Below are 22,123 nucleotides of genomic sequence, written 5' to 3'. Positions count from 1 at the left end.
AGATTTACATTTTAGAAAAAAAAAACAAAAAACCTTTGGTGGGATATAATTGTTGTTTTGGTGTTTTTTACCACTTTCTGCTTTTACCTATTTTTTTCTTTCTCCCCCAAACCTCTTAGAAGAGGATCATGTAATCCCTTAATGTTAAGGAAAAAATTAAACAAAACTGTCATAGCCTTCCAGGAGGAGAGGACGGTGAATTTAGGGGTGCCAGACTGAAAGCAGAGGCTTACTGGGAAAGTATCTCCAGAGCTAAAGAGACACATGGTGGTGGCCTCAGGCTGTGTCAGGGCCAGGGGTGTGAAAGGATGGAACGGAGATGAGAAACATCTAGGAGACAACAGCGGCAGGTCTCATATCCTGCAGGGCTGCCCTGCACAACTCTAGAAGGCACAGTGGTTTCTGGGTCCCTGACGGCTGGTAGCCCTGCCCAGATTTGTCGTAACTTAGCATCTAGCAGGGGACAGAGGAAAAGCTGACTTAAAAAACATTTTTTTAACTGTGCTGGGCATTTTCTCATATGTAATTTTGTTTCATTCTCACTAATCCCTTTGAGGAAGTTATTATCTTTATTGTCTGAAGAAAAAGCTAGGGCACAGAGATGTTGAGTAACTGTGGTTGGTGGCAGAGTCAGGATTTAAACTCAGTCCTGTCTAATTTTGAAAACTGAGTGATTTCCACAATACTCAGCTACCTCCAGGCTTCTGGCCGTGATGGAGAACATAGAGGAGGAACAGGGCTGGGTGTATAGTATGGAGTGGGTGTCAACGGGTATGTTTTGGATCCAGCTGAATCTTGCGATTGGACCTCAGGAAAGAAATCTGGAGATAGGAAGGTGAGTGGTAACAGGGAAAGGGCACGGGAAGGACTTGGGTGCTGTACTCCCATCTCATCTCTGTGTTTTTAGATGTGAGTAGGGCACTAGTAGACTTGGAGAAATCTCAGGATGCTGCAATATTATCTTACCTTCCACCTTGATGCTTAGGAAGTAATCAACGTGTCACCTGGCTATCGCCTCTTTCGGAATAGGGAGCAAATTTCCGTCACCTTGGGAGATGAGATGTTTGATAGGAAAAAGCATTTGAAATCAGAGACCATGGACAAAGTGAAAATTTCCAGGTAATGTCTTTGGACCAACATCCAGCTCCTCAGTCCTATCCTTGCTTGGCTGGGCCTGGCCTCAAGGATCGGCCCCAAATGTCCACTCCCAGTTGCAGAGTCCCTATTCTGGAGGTTCTGTAGCATCACCTCATGCCTCAGCCATAAGCCTGCTCCTCTCCACACTGCCTCTCTGCTCCATCAGTCCCATTCTAATTGGGTTGAAAGTCAGGTCAGTCAGCTGATCTGGAAAATGACGGGTGTAGTGCCATTTGTACTAGAGAGCAATTTTTCCTGAAACTAATGAACTGATGAAATATTCCTAAAATAGTCAAAATTTGTTGGGCAAGAACTCAGAGTAAAGTCAGGGGTCCTGGGAAGCCCAAGTATGCCTCCCTTTTTCATTTTGTACAGAGGTATCACTCAGTTCTCCCTCTGGGAGATGCAGCGTGGAAGAGTCTGGCCTAACTCCATCCCAGTTGAGTTCACTGTCATCCTTTCTGTTGCTCAAACCCCACCCACTCTCTATCCTATAATGCCATGTGAAGGCAGTCCCCCCATCCTTTTCATTCTACCTCCAAAGTCTCTCATACCTTCTCTGTCCCCATGGGATAACTTCCTTTCTGCACTATTGCAATGGCCCCCCAGGGAGTATCTCTTCCTTGGGCTTTAAACTGCTGTGAAAAAGTATTTTCTCAAAGCAGAAATTTAAAAGGCCGATAATAACAACAGAAAACACACACACAGACTAATCACCTAACTATTTGTAAGTATATAGAAAGGACACCATCAAACCGGAAGCAGTGGGAAGGGATTTGAGAAGGGATTCAGACTGGGGATAAGCCCACTGTTGAGAGAGGTTGTGTGTGGAGCCACCCTGATCTGATTTGGCCTAGAGAAACAAACTCCAGTCTCTGTCTTCCCTCCAGTGGGAACATTCAGGCATTGTTTTCTTTGCCCTGCTCATCCAAGGCCCTCTGCAGCAGGAGATGGGTCATGTATCCACAGTCAAGCCGGCACTCTCAGCCACTTCTTGGCCTCAATAAGAAAGTTGTCACCAGTTGTGGCATAACAAAATACATAATCCATACTTGTTTTATTCCCTGGTAAAGCTGTAAGTATTGTTTTCATTGAAGATTGTGTTATGAGTCCCCTGTTGTTCAACCTTCTCATACCCTTTCTTTTTTGCATACTTTGAGGCCCTTTCCTCCTACATCCTTTTGTTTTTCTCAACCTCTGAATCAAGGACCTCCTCTCTGTTGCACTGCACACAGGATGGCTTACCACCCTGTTTACTCCAGGTCAACCAAACACAGCTGAATAATCTTAGACATGGTGGGGGCTCCAGATCCAGAAGCACAGAAAACCCTTATCAAGTCTGAAAAGCACTCTTAACTCCCCCCCTCAACCAGTTTCTGGCCCATTTTTTTTTTTGTCCGATTCACTGTCAGCATCAATTTTATTCACCACCTTTTCATTTCCTAATTTTCTGAAATTCTTCCCCCTCCATTTCAGCTATCATTACTAAATCAAGGTCAAACCCTAATAGATTTATGACATATTCCTCTTTCCCTTCTATTAATAGGCAACCAAACCACCCCACTCAGTTCTGACCAGCTCAACCAAAAGGGTCATGTTTAAGGCTCAACTACACTACTGCCAAATTCCTTCTTTCTACTCTTCTACTCCTCCTCTCCCAAGGAGTGATGGTGGAATAGGTGTAGAACATGGCTCGGCTCTCACCAGGCCTCAGCCATTCATGCTTGGGAAGAGGCTTGACTTGCATGAAATAGAAGCTCTGTGGATGATTGAAGGACTACTTATCCCATAGGACTGAAATCATTACTGACCTAGAGGAGCAGATCTCAGAGCTGACGATGATAATAGAGCAAATGAACAGAGACCACCAGTCTGCCGAAAAATCGGTGAGTGATCCTTAAGTTAGCTGACATCTCTATGGGCATAAGAAAGACCAAGATTTTCAGATCACCTGCTATCTGTCAGGCATGATGCCAAGGATTTGACTCATGGGAGCCATGTTGTCCAGGCAAGAGCTCTGAAGGTAGGACTGTGGTTACCCAGTGGTCTTTCTCTGTCCCATCCTCATCCATAATTGCAAGAACTCAAGTTCCTCCTCAAGTCCTCACTCAATTTCTGGGAGATCTCCTGATGCCTCAGGTGTGTTCAGTGCCGCTGTCCTCTCCACATTAGAGGATGCCAGCCATTTCCTGCCTCGTGGTGAGATAAGCTTCAGAGGTTGTGAAGGCTCTTGCTTAGGGCACCAGCACAGTCACTGCTTACAGGGTTGCTCAAAGCTACCCAGAAGCCTCCAGTGACCACTTCCTGTTGCTATTGAAACTACCCACACTTCAGATTCTGCTGATGTCAATTGCACTCTGTGTTACCTGGGGATTTTGGTGACACTTTCTTTAGATTTTGACATCTATTTTATCATAGTCTCTTCTTTCCCCTTTTGAGCAGGTGTGGCAGGTGGCCTGGTCTGGAGTGATAATTGGAACCCCCCACCATCTTCCTGTTGTTACTGAAACACACTTATAAAGGTTGAATTTCCAGCAGGCTCATCTGTCACCCTCTCAGCCCCTACCAGATGCTTCTGAATCCTGCAGGGACCCAGCTTGTGACTCATACTGAACCCTCCCCTATTATTGAGTCATTACTATATTTACCTGAAAACACTGTCAGGTTTATGGTTTCTTTCTACAGAAAGAACCTTCATTTGGGCAAAACACTTATTTTTACTCACTGAAGCATCAGTCCTGCTGAAAACATAGAGATTATTTCCATGGAGGGATGTCAGATTGTAATCCTTAAAATTCTCCCATCTAAAAAAATGAAATAAAATTCTCCTACCTCTGAACACCCCAAATTGTTGTGTGACCCTGTGCAAGGGAGGAGTGCTGGTGCCACTGTTTAGTCAGAGAGGGACAAGGACAGGCCCTGAACCCTTGTCTCAGATGGCAGCGGGTGCTAACTAGTTTGGAAATGTCCATTACTCCTGAGACAGTGACCAGAGGGTCTCATGTGTTAGAGTGGAAGTAAGCAAATCCTGCCTGCTGGGATACAACCATTCTGCCAATGAGGATTTATTAACACTGATTTACAGTTCATTGAAGGCAAGGTCTGTGTCTTAAACTTCTTTGGCTTTTTTAGGCCAAGCCCTTGGTTCAAGAAATTATTGTTCAATTGAATTATGTATTCGAGGCCATGCTCCTACAAAGAGATTACAGTCCATCAGAGACCAGACCTGCTCACAAAACCTTGTAGTGACAGAGATGGTTTCCGTGTACCAACACTATGAACTGATTACATACCAGACAACAAAGAGCAAGGCAGGAATTGTTCTGTTCCCTCAGTAATGATGGAGAAACTCAGGGAGTGGGGTGTTCCCCATGAATGAGAAGGCTTCTTAGAAGTTGCAGACTGGAATGGGAGTAGAGTCCTCAATCCTATGTTGCTAATGATGGCCTCATTTCCAGCTCTCCAATGAAATGGATCTCCGCTGTGCTGAAATGAAGCAGCACTTTGAAAACAAGAACAGGTATGTTTTCTGGCATAAGCCCTTGTGTGCTAAAGGCCTGAAGTCTCCTGCATCCTCGCAGGATTTTATTTCACAGCAATTTCGGAGCTAAACGAAACTGGGTGGCAAGGAGTTGGGGAAGATAGTATACATGTCTTTGGATAGTAGGATGGTTTGATTTGAGGCCACTGAAATGTAGCAAAGAAAGGGTTATACTTGGTTTTGCACTTTCTCTTCCAATTATTTTTCCATTACAATCTCCCTTTTTCCTGATTTCTGAGAAGAGCCATTTTTTATTCTATATGAGATTTCTGTGATAAACAACTGTTGTTCTCAGCCCAGCCTCCTCCTCTTCTCCTCCTACTTTCCCTGTTGCTACATCAAGGCCTGGGCAAAATGAGAAGAAGGTATAGGAGAGGCAGGAGCCACAGCCCCAAAGTCCAACCAAGGGGAAATAATGAGGTGTGTTGTGTGTGGGGGTGAGGACACCCGCAAAATCCCCTTCTTGCTACCTGATGAGCACCAGAGTAGCCTCAGAAGCCCTGGTGGAGAGAAGTTTTCATAATTGAGTCATAAGCTTGCTTTTTTGAAGCAGACATTTTAAATTAATTAACTTATTTATTTTATAAAAGACTTTATTTTTTAGAGTAATTTTAGGTTCACACTAAAACTAAGTGTGAAGTATAGACAATTCCCACATACCCCCTTGCCCCACACCTTCACAGCCAATGCCATTATTGACATCCCACACTACCACGGTGCATTTGCTACAACGAATGACCCTGCATTGACTAATTATTAGCACCCCAAATCCATAGTTCGCATTAGAGTTCACTGTTGGTGTTGCCAAAACACATTGTTTCTTTAAATTTTTTTGTATTACAATTGTCTCATTTTTTCTCCTCTTTATGCCCCTCCACCCTGTACCCCTTCTCCCACCACTATTCCCCAACCTTCATTTATGTCCATGGGTCATACATATAAGTTCTTGGCTTCTCCATTTCTTATACTATTCTTAACCTCCCCTGTCTGTTTTGTACCTTCCATTTATGCTACTTATTCTCTGTACCTTTTCCCCCATTTTCCCATCCTCCTCCTCGCTGATAACCCTCCATATGATCTCCATTTCTGTGATTCTGTTCCTGTTCTAGTTGTTTGCTTAGTTTGTTTTTTGTTGGTTTTTTTAGGTTCAGTTGTTGATAGTTGTAAATTTGTTGTCATTTTACTATTTGTAGTTCTTATCATCTTTTTCTTAGATAAGTCCCTTTAACATTTCATATAATAAGGGCTTGGTGATGATGAACTCCTTTAACTTGACTTTATCTGGGAAGCACTTTATCTGCCCTTCCATTCTAAATGATAGTTTTGCTGGATAGAGTAATCTTGGAGGTAGGTCCTTACCTTTCATGACTTTGAACACTTCATTCCAGCCCCTTCTTGCTTACAAGTTTTCTTTGGAGAAATCAGCTGATAGTCTTATGGGAACTCCTTTGTAGGGAACTCTTCTTTCCTCTTGCTGCTTTTAAGATTCTCTCCCCTTGGTGGGATTGCAGACTGGTACAATCATTATGGAAAACAGTATGGAATTTTCTCAGAAAAATAAAAATTGACCTGCCTTTTGACCCAGCAATTCCACTGCTAGGATTATATCCTAAGAATCCTAAAACATCAATTTCAAAGAACCTATGCACCACAATGTTCATAGCAGCACAATTTACAATAGCCAAGAGTTGGAAGCAACCCAGGTGCCCATCAGTAAATGAATGGATCAAAAAATTGTGGTACAACACCCTGGCTGGTGTAGCTCAGTGGATTGAGCATGGGCCTGCGAACCAGACAATCGCGGTTCGATTCCCAGTCAGGGCACATGCCCGGGTTGCAGACCTGTTCCCTGCAGGCCAGTCCCCAGCAGGAGATGCACAAAAGGCAACCATACATTGATGTTTCTCTCCCTCTCTCCTTCCCTTCCCCTCTGAAGATAAGTAAAATCTTAAAAAAAAAATTGTGGTACATATACACAATGGAATTCTATGCAGCAGAGAGAAAGAAGGAGCTACTACCCTTTGCAACAGCATGGATGGAACTGGAAAGCATTATGCTGAGTGAAATAAGCCAGGTGTTGAAAGACAAATACCATATGATCTCACCTTTAACAGGAAGCTAAACAACAAACAAACAAGCAAGCAGAATAAAAACAAAGACACTGAAATAGAGAACAGGCTGACAGTGACCAGAGGGGAGAGGGAAGGGAATTTAAGGGGAAAAAAGGGGAGGGATTTGGAGGAACAAATAGGAAGGACACAGGGACGAGAACTAAGGGGGGTGGAAATGGGAGGGAGGTGGGGAGCATGGGGGGGGGGGGCTGGGATGGGAGAAATAGACAAAAAACTGTACTTGAAAAATAACTAAATAAAATTAAAATAAAAACAAACAAAAAGATTCTCTCCTTATCTTTAATGTTGGGTAATGTGACTATGATGTGCCTTGGTGTGTGCTTCCTTGGGCCCAACTTCTTTGGGTCTCTGTGAGCTTCCTGTACTTCCTGGTAGTCTATTTCCTTTGTCAGATTAGGGAAGTTCTCCTTCATTATATTTTCCAATAAATTTTCAATTTCTTGCTCTTCCTCTTGTCCTTCTGGCACCCCTATGATTCAGATGTTGGAATGTTTAAAGTTGTCCTGGAGGTTCCTAAGTCTCTCCTCATTTTTTAGAATTCTTGTTTCTTCATTCTGTTCCAGTTGAATGTTTATTTCTTTCTTTTGCTCCAAATCATTGATTTGAGTCCCAGTTTCCTTCTCTTCACTGTTGGTTCCCTGTATATTTTCCTTTATTTCACTTTTTATAGCCTTCACTCTTTCCTCTATTTTGCACCATACTCAACCATTTCTTTGAGCATCCTGATTACCAGTGTTTTGAACTGTGCCTCTGATAGGTTGGCTATCTCTTCATCTCTGAGTTGTATTTTTCCTGGAGCTTTGATCTCTTCTTTCGTTTGGGCCATATTTATCTGTCTCGGCGCACTTGTTATGTAGTAAGGGGCAGAACCTTAGGTATTTGACAGGGTGGGGCAACTCAGGTCACTGCATATGTGGGGGAGGGGCTGAGAGGGCACAATGCTGCTTGCTCATCTCTCCTTCTGGTTTTCAGTCACTTCCTTCATTATCCACAAGCAAATTGGGCCCTTCTGATGCTGATTCCTATGTGAGTGGGTTTGTGTATCTTCTAGGACCCTGTGTGTCTCTTCAACGAACTCTCCTGTGAGGCTGGGAGTTTCTCCTGCCGCCTCAACCCCACAGGTGTTTTCAGTCAGAGGTTTTGAGGCTTTATTTCTCCACACTGAAACCCCAGGTTGTGTACTCTGTCTCACTCCCCAGTTTTTCCTCCTGATTTATCTGCACCCAATTGTGGGACTGCCCGTTCTGCCAGCCACCGCCTTGCCTGCTCCAGTCCTCCAGCCATCAGTTGCCCAGCTGCCTGTCTCCACCCCTTTTACTGGTCTGTATGAATGTTTCTTTAATTGGTCATCACACTTCCATACTGTTTGATTTTCTGGCAGCTCTGGTTATTTTTTGTTTTAAAATTTGTTGTCCTGGACTTCCACCAAGATGGAGGCATAGGTGGAAACACTTTGCCTTCTCGCACAACAAAATCTAAAAACAATAAAGTTTTAGCAACAGTAAACGCAGCCAAACCACAGAAAATTGAACAATAAGGAGTCTGACAACAACAAACCTCTCAGCTAGACTGGTAAGAGGGGCAGAGCCAGCAGCAGAGCGGGTCAGGCAAAAAAGATCCCCGGACCCAGGCAGCCAAAGGCGAATCCCAGGTGTGGGGTAGCGACGGGCAGACCCAGTGAAGATGCAAGGCAACTGGCTGACCTTGGTCACACATTTGCTCGCAGTTAAACCAGCAAATGAGCGAGCAGTGAGACAGACTGGGCAGGCCCCAGCAGCAGGAAGGAGCAGAGGGGACTGCTATTGCTCCCTCTCTGACCCCGCCCCCACATACAGTGTCACAAACCAGCGACCTGGGTGGCCCCACCCTGGTGAACAACTAAGGCTCCCCTCCTCATATGTAACAGGCGCGAACCGATCAAAACATGGCTCAAGAACAACTCAGAGCCCCAGAGCCCATAAATCTAAGTGAACAAGAAATTGCCAACCTATCAGAGGCACAGTTCAAAACACTGGTGATCAGGATGCTAACAGAACTGGTTGATTTTAGCCACAAATTAGAGGAACATATGAAGGCTAAACTAATTGAAATGAAGGGAAATGCACAGGAAACCAATAGTGATGGAAAGGAAACTGGGACTCAAATCAAGGGAGTGGACCAGAAGGAAGAAAAAAATGACCAAACAGAAAAATATGAAGAAACAAGAATTCAAAAAAATGAGGACAGGCTAAGGAACCACCAGGACATCTTTAAATGCTCCAACATCTGAATTATAGGGGTACCAGAAGAAGAGGAACAGCCACAAGTGGAAACCTTATTTGAACAAATAATAAAGGAGAATTTCCCCATTCTGGCAAAGGAAATAGACTTCCAGGAAATCCAGGAAGCTCAGAGAGTCCCAAAGAAGTTGGACCCAAGAAGGAACACACCAAGGCACATCATAGTTACATTAACCAAGATTAAAATGAAGGAGAGAATCCTAGAAGCAGCAAGAGATAAGGGGACAATCACCTACAAAGGAGTTCCCATCAGACTGTCAGCTGATTTCTCAAAAAAGACCTTATAGGCAAGAAGGGGCTGGAAAGAAGTATTCCAAGTCATGAAAACCAAAGACCTACAACCAAGATTGCTCTATCCAGCAAAGTTTTCATTTAAAATGGAAGGACAGATAAAGTGCTTCTCAGATAAGATCAAGTTCAAGGAGTTCATCATCACCAAGCCATTATTATTCATCATCACCAAGCCCTTATTATATGAAATGTTAAAGGGACTTACCTAAGAAAAAGAAGATAAAAAAGATGAACAGTGAAAGGACAGCAAACTCACAGTTATTAAGAACCACAACTCAGGGTCCTGGCTGGTGTAGCTCAGTGGATTGAGCACGGGCCTGTGAACCAGACACTTGCAGTTCGATTCCCAGTCAGGGCACATGCTGGGGTTGCAGGCCAGTTCCCTGCAGGCCAGTTCCCAGCAGGTTGCCACTAAAGGCAACCATACATTGATGTTTTTCTCCCTCTCTCCTTCCATTCCCCTTTAAAGATAAATAAATAAAATCTTAAAAAAAAAAAAAAGAACCACACCTCAAACTAAGAGGACAGCTAGATCAGGAGCAGAAACATAGAAATGAAGATCACATGGAGGGTTAGCAACAGGGGAGTAGGAGAAGGAGAAGTGGGGAGAAGGTACAGAAAATAAGTAGCATAGACGGTAGGTAGAAAATAGATACGGGGAGGGCAAGAATAGTAGGGTAAATACAGAATCTAAAGAACTTGAGACACGTGGTCATAAACTAAAGCAGGGGAGTGGTGGGGGGAGGGGTGTGCAGGGTGGAGGGGAATGAAGGGGGGAATAGAACAACTGTAATGGCATAATCAATAAAATATATTTAAAAAATAAAAAATAAAATTTGTTGTCCTTCTTTTGGTTGTGTGTGGAGGCAAAGTGTATCTACCTGTGCTTCCATCTTGGCTGCGTTTAAAAATTTTTTTTATTGATTGATTTTTTAGAGATGTAGGAGAGGGAGAGAGGGTGGGGAGAGAGAGAAAGAAACAGAAGCAGAAAGAGACATCAATTTGTTGTTCCACGTATTTATGCATTCATTGGTTGTTTCTTGCATGTGCCCTGACCAGGGATCAAACCCACAATTTTGGAGTATTGAGACGATGCTCTTACTAACTGAGCTACCATCCTGCCCAGGCACATTCTGTGGGTTTTGACAAATGTGTACTTACATGTATCCACCATTATTGTATCATACAGAATAGTTTTGCTGCCCTAAAAATCCTCTGTGATCTGTCTGTTTATCCCTCTCTCCCCTCTAACTCCTGGCAACCACTGCACTGCTGTTTTGACCGTCACCATAGTTTTGCATTTTCCAGAATGACAGATAGTTGGAATCATACACTGGAAGCCTTTTCACATTGGCTTCATTCACTTAATAATATTCATTTAAGTTTCTACCATGTCTTTTCTTGGCTGGACAACTCATATAACCGTTCATTTCAACACTCACCTTAGGAGCAAGTGCAGCTCACAGTTTCAATGCTGTGTTCTTAGGCTCCATTCAGAATTGTTTTGGGGGAAAACAAGAGTCCTTCCCCCTCTTCTGTGGATAAATGCCAAAAGTATGCATCAAAAAGTGAAGGTCTCCCAGCCTGCCCACTGGCTTCCTGTGTGAGGGAGGAGAGATGGGCTCAGGTGAATATAACAGCTCAACTCTGGACTTCTTTTCACTGATGACCATGGCCTTCTCCTGTGGTCCCACAGGGAGCTCAAAGAGGCTCACGCAGTAGAACTCAAGGAGTTGGAGAACAACTACAAAGCAGCCTTAAAAGCAGAGAAGTTGGCTGCCCAGGAAAAACTAGGTACGTTCAGGACCTGGAAGAATGACGGTGGTGAAGGGGCAGGATGCTGACCATGTGGGTCTAGGGCTGAGGAACTCTCGTGGCCACAGATGGGCTATAGCTGGACTTTCCTCCTGAAGCTCAGGGAAAGAGTGATTGAGAAGGAAACTGAAAAGAGGGAAGCCATGTCTACCAATGTCCTTCCTACACCTGGAAGATGGAAAGACCTGTGACCAAGTTTTGAGATACAAGCAAGTTGTTTAATATCAAGTCTCAGTTTCCCCATCTGGGAAATGAGAACAATAGTACTTGCCATTATCAGAACGAGAAGGCACTTCTTAAAGTATATTTAAAGTTCTGTGAATATAATACTATTCTAATTCAGCAAGTTTCATCACATGCAAGTGATGTTTCGTTAAATCCTAACTGATACACTATAACTTGCGTTAGCCGTTTATCCCATTGTCTGTGCTGCCCTTGAGAAGAAGAAAGTGTGTCTTCTTCAGAATTCTGGGTTTATAGACTAATCTCCAACAGAGAGAAGGAGAAATTTTATAATTTTCTCTCTATTGCCTTTCATTTTTAAAAAGATGGTATTTATACCTTGCTGACTTTCTGGTTTTTAAAAGAGATCACGCATTGTTTTTGAAATCAAAGTACACTCAGAAATTTTATTTTATAAAGAGAGAGGCAGGTGTGTGCTATAAGATTTCATTTCTCTTTTCCCAAAGATTCGGGTTTACCCTAGGGCTTAGTTCTCTGACTTGGTGTCCATCATAATGCCTGAGCATATTATCAACGGATACTGGACCTCTCCTCTGAGAGCTCAATTCAGTAGGTTGGGGGAAGGGGTGGGGATATGTCCAGGCATCTGAGTTTCTAGTAAGCTTCCAGAGTGATTCTTGAGGCACACCGTGATTTTATCTCCTAAGGGATGAGTTTGAAGTGGGGAGAATATGTGAGAGAGCTCACATTTGAATTTGAAAGTGTGCATTTCAGAACAGTAGGATGATGCTGTTGTTTTCCTTTTGTCCAGAGGAAATGGAAAAGGAATACAAGTATTTGAAGACTATGTTTCTTATGTATCAGGTGAGATTCAGAGCTTCTTGTTGGATTATGAAAGTAAGAGAAGCAAGGCTCCTTCTCTTGCTTGATGATGTTGGGATGAATCTAGAACTCTGGCCCAGAAAACAATTTCATTAGATTCCTAGCATCCTGGAGTCAATATTCTGAAACCTTATTGACAGTATCTGGGGCCTGGGCCTTTCCCCTCCTGAGGTCCCACCACCAGGAAGTCTGAGCCAGCCCGGAGGGGCTGACATCTGGTTAGGCTTATTTAACTTCAACCACAAAGGAAGTTACATTTGCTGAGGGAAATGGACACTCTGAAAAACATCCTATTGTTTTCTAAATGTTCAAATTAACTTCTAGTAATTTCCCTTGTTTTTCATGTGCTATTTATGAGTGATTTATGCATAATTCAGAGGGAGTTGACATGTGAATCCTCAACATGGGGAACCCTACCCGTTTTGAAAGAAAGCCCAGTCCCGGTGGGCAAACACCATGTGTCCGACTTGGAGGTTCTCTAGCTCTCAGACGGCTGGGCTGGAATTTACTTTCACCAGTCACCCATATAGGACCCTGCACTGCCCCTCCCCACCCACCCCAGGAAGGGTCCCAGGTGAATAAGGCTGCAAAGGGCCCAGTGTTATGCCTTGGCAGTCTTTTTCAGGGGCCTTTTCTACATGAGTCCTTTGTGCCTCCACAGGACAGCATTTATGATGAAATGGAAGATAAGTGGTCAAGGAAGAAGGCAGAATGGGAGAAGGATAAGAAGTTGGAGCAGGAAAAGGTCCTACTACAGCAAAGTGAGTACTTCTGACTTCTTGATGATAGGTACACCAAAAAACTGCCATTAAGCTTAATCTCGACTCAAGGAAGGTAGCCATGGATTCACTAATAGTATGAGCCGAATAGCTAGACTCCTGAAGGGTAGGTGCCTGGAGTTCTCAAGAAAGTGACACAAGAATGTAGTATTTTATGAAGTTCAGCCAACTGAGGTTCTAAGCCTGTATCTTCCAAAACTCACCGATTCCAAGTTTGACCATAATAGGCTGGAACAGGCTTTGGGACACCTGTAAGAATGAGGGCTTATTATCTAGATACAGGTTGATCCAAAAGTTCCAGGAAAAAAGTTCTTAAATTAGGTTTTAAATATTCAGTTGTTGGAGGAGGGGCAATACAATCCATTGTACTGAATTGTATTCTATATTTCACCCACCCCTAAGTAAGCCATGTTTGGTACATATATATGGATATAAATATATATTAAATTGAGATATAATTGACATATAACATTGTATATGTTTAAAGTATATAATATATTGATTTGATGCATTTATATATTGCTATATATTTTTAATATTTCCAATACTTAGCAGAGAGTTGGGATCATACAAAGTGCTGTGTAGGTAGGTGAGCCTTCTACTCAACTGAGCATCTCCATAAATGGAAAAGGAAGAGAGGACTTTGTGGAGACTCTTCCCTAGTCTGAAGGACTAGTTGAGGTAGGAGTGGGGCCTCTACAAACATTGCACATCCTACCCCAAAGTAATTCATATCAAATTTAGTTGGCTTTAACAAATTACTCATTTAAATACAGATACTGCCTGGGAAAGTTCATTCTTAAGGCCATTCTTACCCTGCTAGGGATGCTGGACCACTAGAAGTGAGCATGAAGACCCAGAGTTAAGGCTGGGAATGAAATGTGCAGCTGCTCCTATTTGAGGCTTTGCCTGGAATCCTGGTGTAGCATAGCCCTCCTGCACCCCTAGCTACTCATATTACATCATCCCATGTTGTCAAAGTCCAAGTAAAGATGTAACAACCAGTTTTGGAAGACCAGCCTAGGCTGCTCAGAGTGTAGCTCAATCCAGACTTTCCTGTGAGGCCAGGAGTTAACTTCTTATCCATCCCCAGCACCGTAATGCTGAAGAAGAAATTTGTGTTAGCCTCTCATTTCTTGTTCCTCCTGTTCAGTGTAGATTGGGTCTCTGCTGACAGGTTCACTCCCCCCACCAACCACCTCCCCTCTGCCAAACCATTTTAAGCCTATCTCTAACCCAGAGCTAAGTACAGAATACATTTTATGGCTGGAAAAGTCATAGAGCTGTACTTGGAGATAAGATATTCAAGAAAGCATAGTGGTTACTTCAGCAGAGAGAATACACAAAATAATAAGCAACAGTCTAAATAAACTATAGGTCCTTCGGATCTAAAATGAACTATACAAAAAGAACAAGACACATTAGAGACAAATCTCACACAGCTGATGTGACTGAGAGCCGGCACCACGGCGGCCTCACTCAGGAGTCTCTGCAGGTGAGCATCAGCCTAAACACCGGGCTGAACGCACCTTGGCTTTGACCCAGTCCAGACTTTCTATTATATATAGATATGTTGGTTTTCTCTCTGCATCTATTTTTTTCCACATTTACACCTCTATGTGATTTCTTCTCACCTCCACAGAAAATAAGATGACAAAAAAGTTTGAGCTAGAGTCAGAAGAAGAAAAGAAGAAAATAAGTGATTCCTACAGTGCTGTCTTTGAGAACCTCAATCGAGAGAAGGAGGTAACTCAGCCCAAAACCCATCATGGTTGAATGTGTAGTCTTGGTGGGACATCTGGTTCCTAGGTGTGCCCCTGTGATTAGGCAAGCTTTTGTCTTTCCAGGAATATTTCTCCTTTCCCAGCTTCCATAGAAAATATGCAAGTAGATTGATGGTCTTGCTGTCCTTTATCTAGATAGCCATGCCACAGGGTTATTTGAATGAAAATTATAATTAACAAGAAATAATAGAATGTGAAACATAGAAGTTAAAATTCCCTATTTTGCCAAAATCCTAGTCCATGAATGTTCTTTTCATTCTTGACTATGGCTAAAGAGAAAGGGTACTGTTGCAAATTAAACTAAGCAAATTCGATCATGTAAAACTCTTAGTAAATAAGGGCAGCTACCTAAAAGTTAGAAGGTGTGAGGGTTAGCTGTTCCCGTGAGTCACTCCACTGCAACCTTGACACTGATAGCAGGTTATAATGAAAGCAGATCTCAGACATGTGCGCGTTTACTATACAAACACACGTTTGCCAGCAGGTCCAAGCAGTTATGTCACAGTTCTCCGAGTTACTGGGTGCATGAAAGATTCATCATAGGTGTATGTGATGGTATTACAGAAGTAGGTTCCAGTGATTATTCTGTAACCATTGTAGTCAGCATCAGGCAACCAGAGCCCCTCCTCAGCAGGACACGGAGTCAAGGGAGTCATTTGGGAGTCAAGTCTGAGACTCCACTCCTAAGTGTATAAGCTACAGGCTTGTTAGATTGTTGTACCCATTTCATGCAAAGTGGAGAGGAGAGTGTCTCTAAACTGTGTTAGGTATTGAATATTCCATGTTTAAGAGCCTATTTCAAATTGCCATGCCAACTGAAAAGCCACTAATTTCACCAATAAGAGCCCATGTATGACATTCACTATATTACTGAGCAAAACAATAATGAGGAGATGGGGTGTGCTCTGCAGTAGTGCTTCTAGGGTCTAGAGAGCTCAGATGTCTGAACAAGCAGTAGCAGTTCCTCTTAGTGGGAAGAGATTTTATCATCTGTGAGCATCTCTTCTTCCTGTAATGACACTGACCATGAATCTGTAAGTGGGTGTTCTCTTTTTCTCTCTCTCTCATATATATGATTTACACTTACAAAATGCACAGATATTAAATGTACATTTCGATGAGTTATATATTCATGTAACTAACACCCAAATCAAGAAAGCACTCCAGTGTTCCTTTCCAGTTAATCCCTGTCTCTCTTAAGACTTGCCCCCAAGCCAACTACTCTTTTGATTCCTACCACCAGAGATTATCTTTTCTTATTTTAAACTTTATATGAATGGAATCATACAGTATATGCTCTTTTGTGTACAGCTTCTTTATCCTCAATATAATGCCTGTGAAATTTATTAATCTGTTATTCATATCAGTTATTTCTTCCTTTTTATTGCTCAGTGGTATTCCTTTCTAGGAGTATCACACAATGCATTTACCATTTTCCTCTTGGGGGAGATTTTGGTTGTTTCCATTTTTTGACTTTTATAAAGCTTCTACAAATATCCTGTAAAGTGCTTTTGTAGGTATGTGCTTTCATTTCTCTTGTATATACCTAGGAGTGCTATTACTGGGATCTAGGGTAGTTATAAGTTTAACTTTATGAGACATTACCAAACTATTTTCAACTATAGTTGTACCATTTCACTCTTGCATCTTAAATATATGAGCATTCCAGGTACTCCATATCATTGACAACAGCTGGCATTGATAATCTTTTCATTTTGACCATTCCAATGGTTATGAAGTGGTATTTCATTACAGTGTTGGTTTCCCCAATGACTAAATGTGTTGGGACAATTATTTATATGCCTATTGGACCATATATGTGTCTTCTTTTATGAACCATTGTGTCAAATCTTTTGCCATTTAAAAAATGGGTTATTTATATATTTATTATTGATATGTAGGGGTACTTTTTGTACTTTGGATACAAATTTTTTTGTCAAATATATGTGTTCCAAATTCTGTCTTCCAGCCTGTGGTTATAAATGTTCTGTACAAGTACCTTTTCATTTTGCTCATCTCCTCTTTCAATGAGCAGAAGTTTTAAATTTTAATAACAGTCAACTTATCAAGTTTTTCTTTTATGGCTACAGCTTTTTGTGTCTTCTTTATGAAATTGTTGCCTATTCCAAGGAAAAAGCTTTATAATTTTAGCTTCCATGATTCTATGATCCATTTTAAATAATTTTTGTACGTAACATAAAGGTCATAGATTATTTTTTTCCAGAATGACACCCAGTTGTTCCACAGTGATTTGCTGAAAAAAAAAACAAAAAACACTTTTCTTTTTCCATTGAGTTGCCTTTGTGTCTTTGTTATACTTGGGAAGGGGCGGGGTGGACTCTCCATTCTATTCAACTATTTACCCTTAATTAAGCCAACACCACATTGTCTTAATTACTGTAGCTTGAAGTCAAGATTTTTACTGTAGCTAGTAAAAATATGCTAACTTTGCTCTTGTTTTTCAAGGTTATTTTGGCTTTTCTATATTCTTTGTATTTCTATATAAATTTTAGAATTATCTTGTCAAGAAAGCCTGCCAGACAAAGGTATTTTGTCTGGAACTACATCAAATATAAAGTTCAATTTTTGGAGAATTATATATTTAACAGTATTAAATTTTTGTACAGGTGAGAAGAGCCTTTGATGAAAATATTTTTTAATATTTGTCAGTGCATTAATGTTGAACATGAGTGAGATTTCCATTATTTAAGATCAACATGTGATGTCATTAGTTTATAACATGTGCTTCATGAAACCAATATCTAAACTTTGGTAAATATTATGTTTCTCAGTTTTATTCTGGTTTTCCTAGTCTTTGAAAGAAGTTCCAGAACCCCATTACTGACCTTTCCAAATAATATTATTTCTAGGAACTCTTGAAACAACATGAAAAGGATACCTTGCTATTAGAGGAGCTAAAAAAGACCAAAGAGGTAAGCTTTCTCATTTTTTCTGTGGAATTAGCATCTTGTAAGTACATCAGTAAAAATTATATGAGGCCTGTCTAGAAGGTTTCCAGCCATGTAGTGTGAAAAATAGAGATGTTTATTAAAGAAGATACAAGAAATATTGTTCATAGGACAATGACACCTCGGTCCCCTTCAAAGTAGGCACACAGTTCTCCCAACAGCCATCAGCTGCCCCGTCATATTTTCCTGAATTACATCAATGGTCTAAAATCTATTCTCTCTCAAAGGCGATTTTAGTTTTGAAAAGAGTCACAAGGTGCCAAATCTGGGCTATATGGATGCCGAATGACCTGGGTGATTTGATGTTTCACTAAAAAACTTTGCAGGAGATGTGATGTATGAGCAGGCACATCGTCATGATGAAGCTGCCAGTCACCAGTTGCCTATAACTGTGCCCTTCTGAATCATCCAAATAGTTTTTGTGGAGGAATGTTCAAGCTTAAGGCAAAATTTGATACAGATTCATCACTCTACTAGTTCAGTCATTATGAATGCAATGGCCACACAGTACACATGCTCACTCAAAGGTGTCTATCACCCCCACTGACTAGTACAGTGAAATCATCATTGTTCATGCATATACATTCCAGTCACTCTCCTCAGCTGCCAGATTACATTGATGCAAACCATTCTTGTTATATTAACAATGACTGGACTTTTCTGGACAGACCTCATATACTCTCAATCAATGAAGTCAATAATTTCCCCAAAACTGGTAAAAAATAGAAAAGCTAAAGATGAGTTTGCTGGAATCAGTAAGTCAAAAAGAACTTTAGAACTATTTGTAAAACAAAGCCATTTGGTATCTTTTTAGAGCCTGATTTCAACAAATATGTAAGCAATATACTGTGTGATCTTCAATATCAAATGTCTTCCATTTCTAGAATGGCTCAAACCACAAAAGGGTCTTAAATAGTAAAATGCCAGATTCTTTCCTTTCACCTCTGAAAAGTAGAATACTGCCACCTTGGAACTCTGACTCCAATCCTGTCCTTAAAACTGAGTGTACCTTACCCCCCAGCCTCCTCAAGGAACTTTCTCCTTCTGAGACTTCCATGTGGGAGACACCTGAAGGGAAACTGTTCAAATCCACAAAGTGTCTTGTGGGTCTTCTTTCACTGAGAATTTGGTTTGGATCCAGAATGGACGTGTTTGGGTAATGATTAGCCATTACAAAAGCATGGAATGATACCTTAGAATCCATGCAGGGCTTCAGTATTGTTGGGTAAGAGTAAAGGAATGGGTTTGGGAGCAAGGTAGATCCAGTGTATTCTTTTTTTAATTTTTATTTTTTTAATTGATTATGCTGTTACAGTTGTTCTATTCCCCCCTTCATTCCCCTCCACCCTACCCCCCCATCCCCACCATTACCCCCCTTTAGTTTATGACCATGTTTCTCCAGTCCTTTAGATTCTATATTTCCCATGCTATTCTTGTCCCCCCCCATCTATTTTCTTTCTACTGTCTATGCTACTTATTTTCTGTACCTTCTCCCCCCTTCTCCTCCTCCCACTCCCCCTGTTGCTAACCCTCCTTGAGATCTTCATTTCTATGTCTCCACTCCTGATCTAGCTGTCCTTTTAGTTTGCTTTCGTTTTAGGTGTGGTTGTTAATAACTGTGAGTTTGCTGTCCTTTCACTGTTCATGTTTCTTTAACTTCTTTTTCTTAGGTAAGTCCCTTTAACATTTCATATAATAAGGGCTTGGTGATGATGAACTCCTTGAATTTGATCTTATCTGAGAAGCACCTTATCTGTCCTTCCATTCTAAGTGAAAGTTTTGCTGGATAGAGCAATCTTGGTTGTAGGTCTTTGGATTTCATGACTTGGAATACCTCTTTCCAGCCCCTTCTTGCCTGGAAGGTCTCTTTTGAGAAATCTGCTGACAGTCTGATGGGGACTCCTTTGTAGGTGACTGTCCCCTTAGCTCTTGCTGCTTCTAGGATTCTCTCCTTCATTTTAATTTTGGCTAATGTAATTATGATGTGCCTTGGTGTGTTTCTTCTTGGGTCCAACTTCTTTGGTACTCTCTGAGCTTCCTGGATTTCCTGGAAGTCTATTTCCTTTGCCAAATTGGGGAAATTTTCCTTTATTATTTGTGCAAATAAGTTTTCCACTGGTGGCTGTGCCTTTCCCCTTTCTGGTACCCCTATAATTCGGATATTGGAGCGTTTAAAGATGTCCTGGAGGTTCCTAAGACTCTCCTCATTTCTTTGAATTCTTGCTTCTTGACTCTTTTCTGTTTGGCCATTATTTGCTTTCTTCTGGTCCACTCCATTGATTTGAGTCCCAGTTTCCTTTTCATCGCTGTTGGTTTCCTGTGCAATTCCATTCATTTCAATTAGTTTTGCCTTCATATGTTTCGCTAATTTGTCACTATAATCAACCAGTTCTGTGAGGATCCTGATGACCAGTGTTTTAAACTGTGCGTCTGAGAGTTTTGCTATTTCTTCATCGCTTAGGTCTATGGGCTCAGGGATTTTGAGAATTTGCGACATTTTTGGTCTGTTCTGGCCCTTTAAGTGTGAGAAGTGGCGCCTAGGACTCCCAGGTCGCTGGGTTGTGACACTGTATGTGGGGGCGTGGTCAGAGCGGGGAAATGGCGGCGCCCTCTACTGCCGCTTGCTGCGGGGACGCCCGCCCCGGTCCAACCGCCCACTCCCTCGCCTGTCCGCTCTCGCACAAATAGGCGACCCCAGTCAACACGCAGCACCGCTTCCCCGCTGTCTCCTCCGCGGTCGCTTGCCTGGTCACTCGCTCGGTCGCTCACTAGGTCCAACCCTGCGCCTGGATTCCGCATCTGGATTCCGCGCCTGAGCCCGTCTGACCGAGTCCTCCTGTGCAATCCCGCTCCACCAGCCACTGGTTTCGCCCCTTGCCGGTCAGGCTGCAGAATTTGTTGTTAATGGACTTCTGAAAAGTTCAATTTTCCGTGTTCTGGCTGTGTTTTGTGTTGCTAATATTTAGTTGTCCCTAAACTTGGTTGTGTGAGAAGGCACAGCACATCCACCTATACCTCCATCTTGCTGGAAGTCCAGATCCAGTGTATTCTTATAACTGCTTTGCTGATTCTCTCACTTGTGTCATTTCCAGGTCTATTTCTATGGATTGATTAGAAATATTGTGGTCATAATTTTTTGCTTGTTTGCATGCCTGATAATTTTTCCTTTTTTAAAATTTATTTTAATTGCTGTTCAAGTACAGTTTTCTGCCTTTTACCCCCATCCTAGCCCACCCCCCAGCCCTCCCCACCTCCCTCCCGTTTCCACCCCCCTTGTTTTTGTCCATGTGTCCTTTGTACTACTTCCTGTAAATCCTTCCCCCTTTCCCTTAAATTCCCTTCCCTCTCCCCTCTGGTCACTGTCAGCCTGTTCTCTGTTTCAGTGTCTTTGGTTATATTTTGCTTGTTTGTTCATTTTTTTTAATTAGGTTCCTGTTAAAGATGAGATCATGTAGTATTTTTCTTTCACTGCCTGGCTTATTTCACTTAGCATAATGCTCTCCAGTTCCATCATGCTGTTGCAAAGGGTAGGAGATCCTTCTTTCCTTCTGCTGCATAGAATTCCATTGTGTAAATGTACTATAGTTTTTGGATCCATCCATTTACTGATGGGCACCTAGGTTGCTTACAACACTTGGCTGTTATAAATTGTGCTGCTATGAACATTGGGGTGCACAGGTTCTTTTGGATTGGTGTTTTGGGGTTCTTAGGATATAATCCTAGCAGTGGAATTGTTGGGTCAAAAGACAGATACGTTTTTAGTTTTCTGAGAACACTCCATACTGTTTTCCATAGTGGTTGCACCAGGCTGCAAACCCACCAACAGTGCACTAGGGTTCCCTTTTCTGCACAACCTCTCCAACACTTGTTGTTTGTTGCTTTGTTTATGATGGCTATTCTGACTGGTGTAGTACCTCATTTTGGTTTTAATTTGTATCTCTCTGATAGCTAGCAATACTGAACATCTTTTCATGTGTCTCTGGATCCTCTGTATGCCCCCCTAGAGAAGTGTCTGTTCAGGTTCTTTGCCCAGTTTTTAATTGGGTTGCTTGTCATCTTAGAGTGGAGTTGTGTGAGTTCTTTATATATTTTGGAGATTAAACCCTTGTCTGAGGTATCATTGGCAAATGTTTTCCCATATGGGGTTCTCTTTTTATTTTAATACTGTTTTCTTTAATCGTACAGAAGCTTTTTATTTTGATGAGATCCCATTTGTTTATTCTTTCCTTTATGTTCCTTGCTCTAGGGGACATACCAGTGAAAATATTGCTGCATGAAATATCTGCAATTTTCCTGCCTATGTTCTCCTCTAGGATTTTAATGGTGTCACA

General features: G+C 41.9%; 1 protein-coding gene across 6 annotated transcripts in view; it reads left to right on the top strand.

Annotated features, from left to right (window-relative positions):
• The window catches only part of FLACC1 (flagellum associated containing coiled-coil domains 1), a 39,953-nt gene that overhangs the window by 11,412 nt on the left and 6,418 nt on the right, over window positions 1-22,123 (top strand). For 5 of the 6 annotated variants that reach the window (XM_037167560.2, XM_037167559.2, XM_037167561.2 and 2 more), the window contains 8 exons: window positions 986-1,119; window positions 2,930-3,023; window positions 4,596-4,657; window positions 11,077-11,174; window positions 12,190-12,242; window positions 12,922-13,021; window positions 14,682-14,785; window positions 17,694-17,756. In XM_037167560.2, coding sequence (XP_037023455.2) covers window positions 986-1,119; window positions 2,930-3,023; window positions 4,596-4,657; window positions 11,077-11,174; window positions 12,190-12,242; window positions 12,922-13,021; window positions 14,682-14,785; window positions 17,694-17,756 — 708 coding nt within the window. Of the gene's footprint in view, window positions 1-34; window positions 836-985; window positions 1,120-2,929; window positions 3,024-4,595; window positions 4,658-11,076; window positions 11,175-12,189; window positions 12,243-12,921; window positions 13,022-14,681; window positions 14,786-17,693; window positions 17,757-22,123 lie in introns of those variants that run through there. The other variant, XM_037167565.2, reaches the window with a different exon arrangement.

This window comes from Artibeus jamaicensis, unplaced genomic scaffold (assembly GCF_021234435.1).
Source record: "Artibeus jamaicensis isolate MK-2021 breed Jamaican fruit bat unplaced genomic scaffold, CSHL_Jam_final contig_391, whole genome shotgun sequence".
Lineage (NCBI taxonomy): Eukaryota > Metazoa > Chordata > Mammalia > Chiroptera > Phyllostomidae > Artibeus > Artibeus jamaicensis.
The sequence above is the reverse complement of the archived record's forward strand: the minus strand, read 5'-3'. Positions and strand labels throughout refer to the sequence as shown.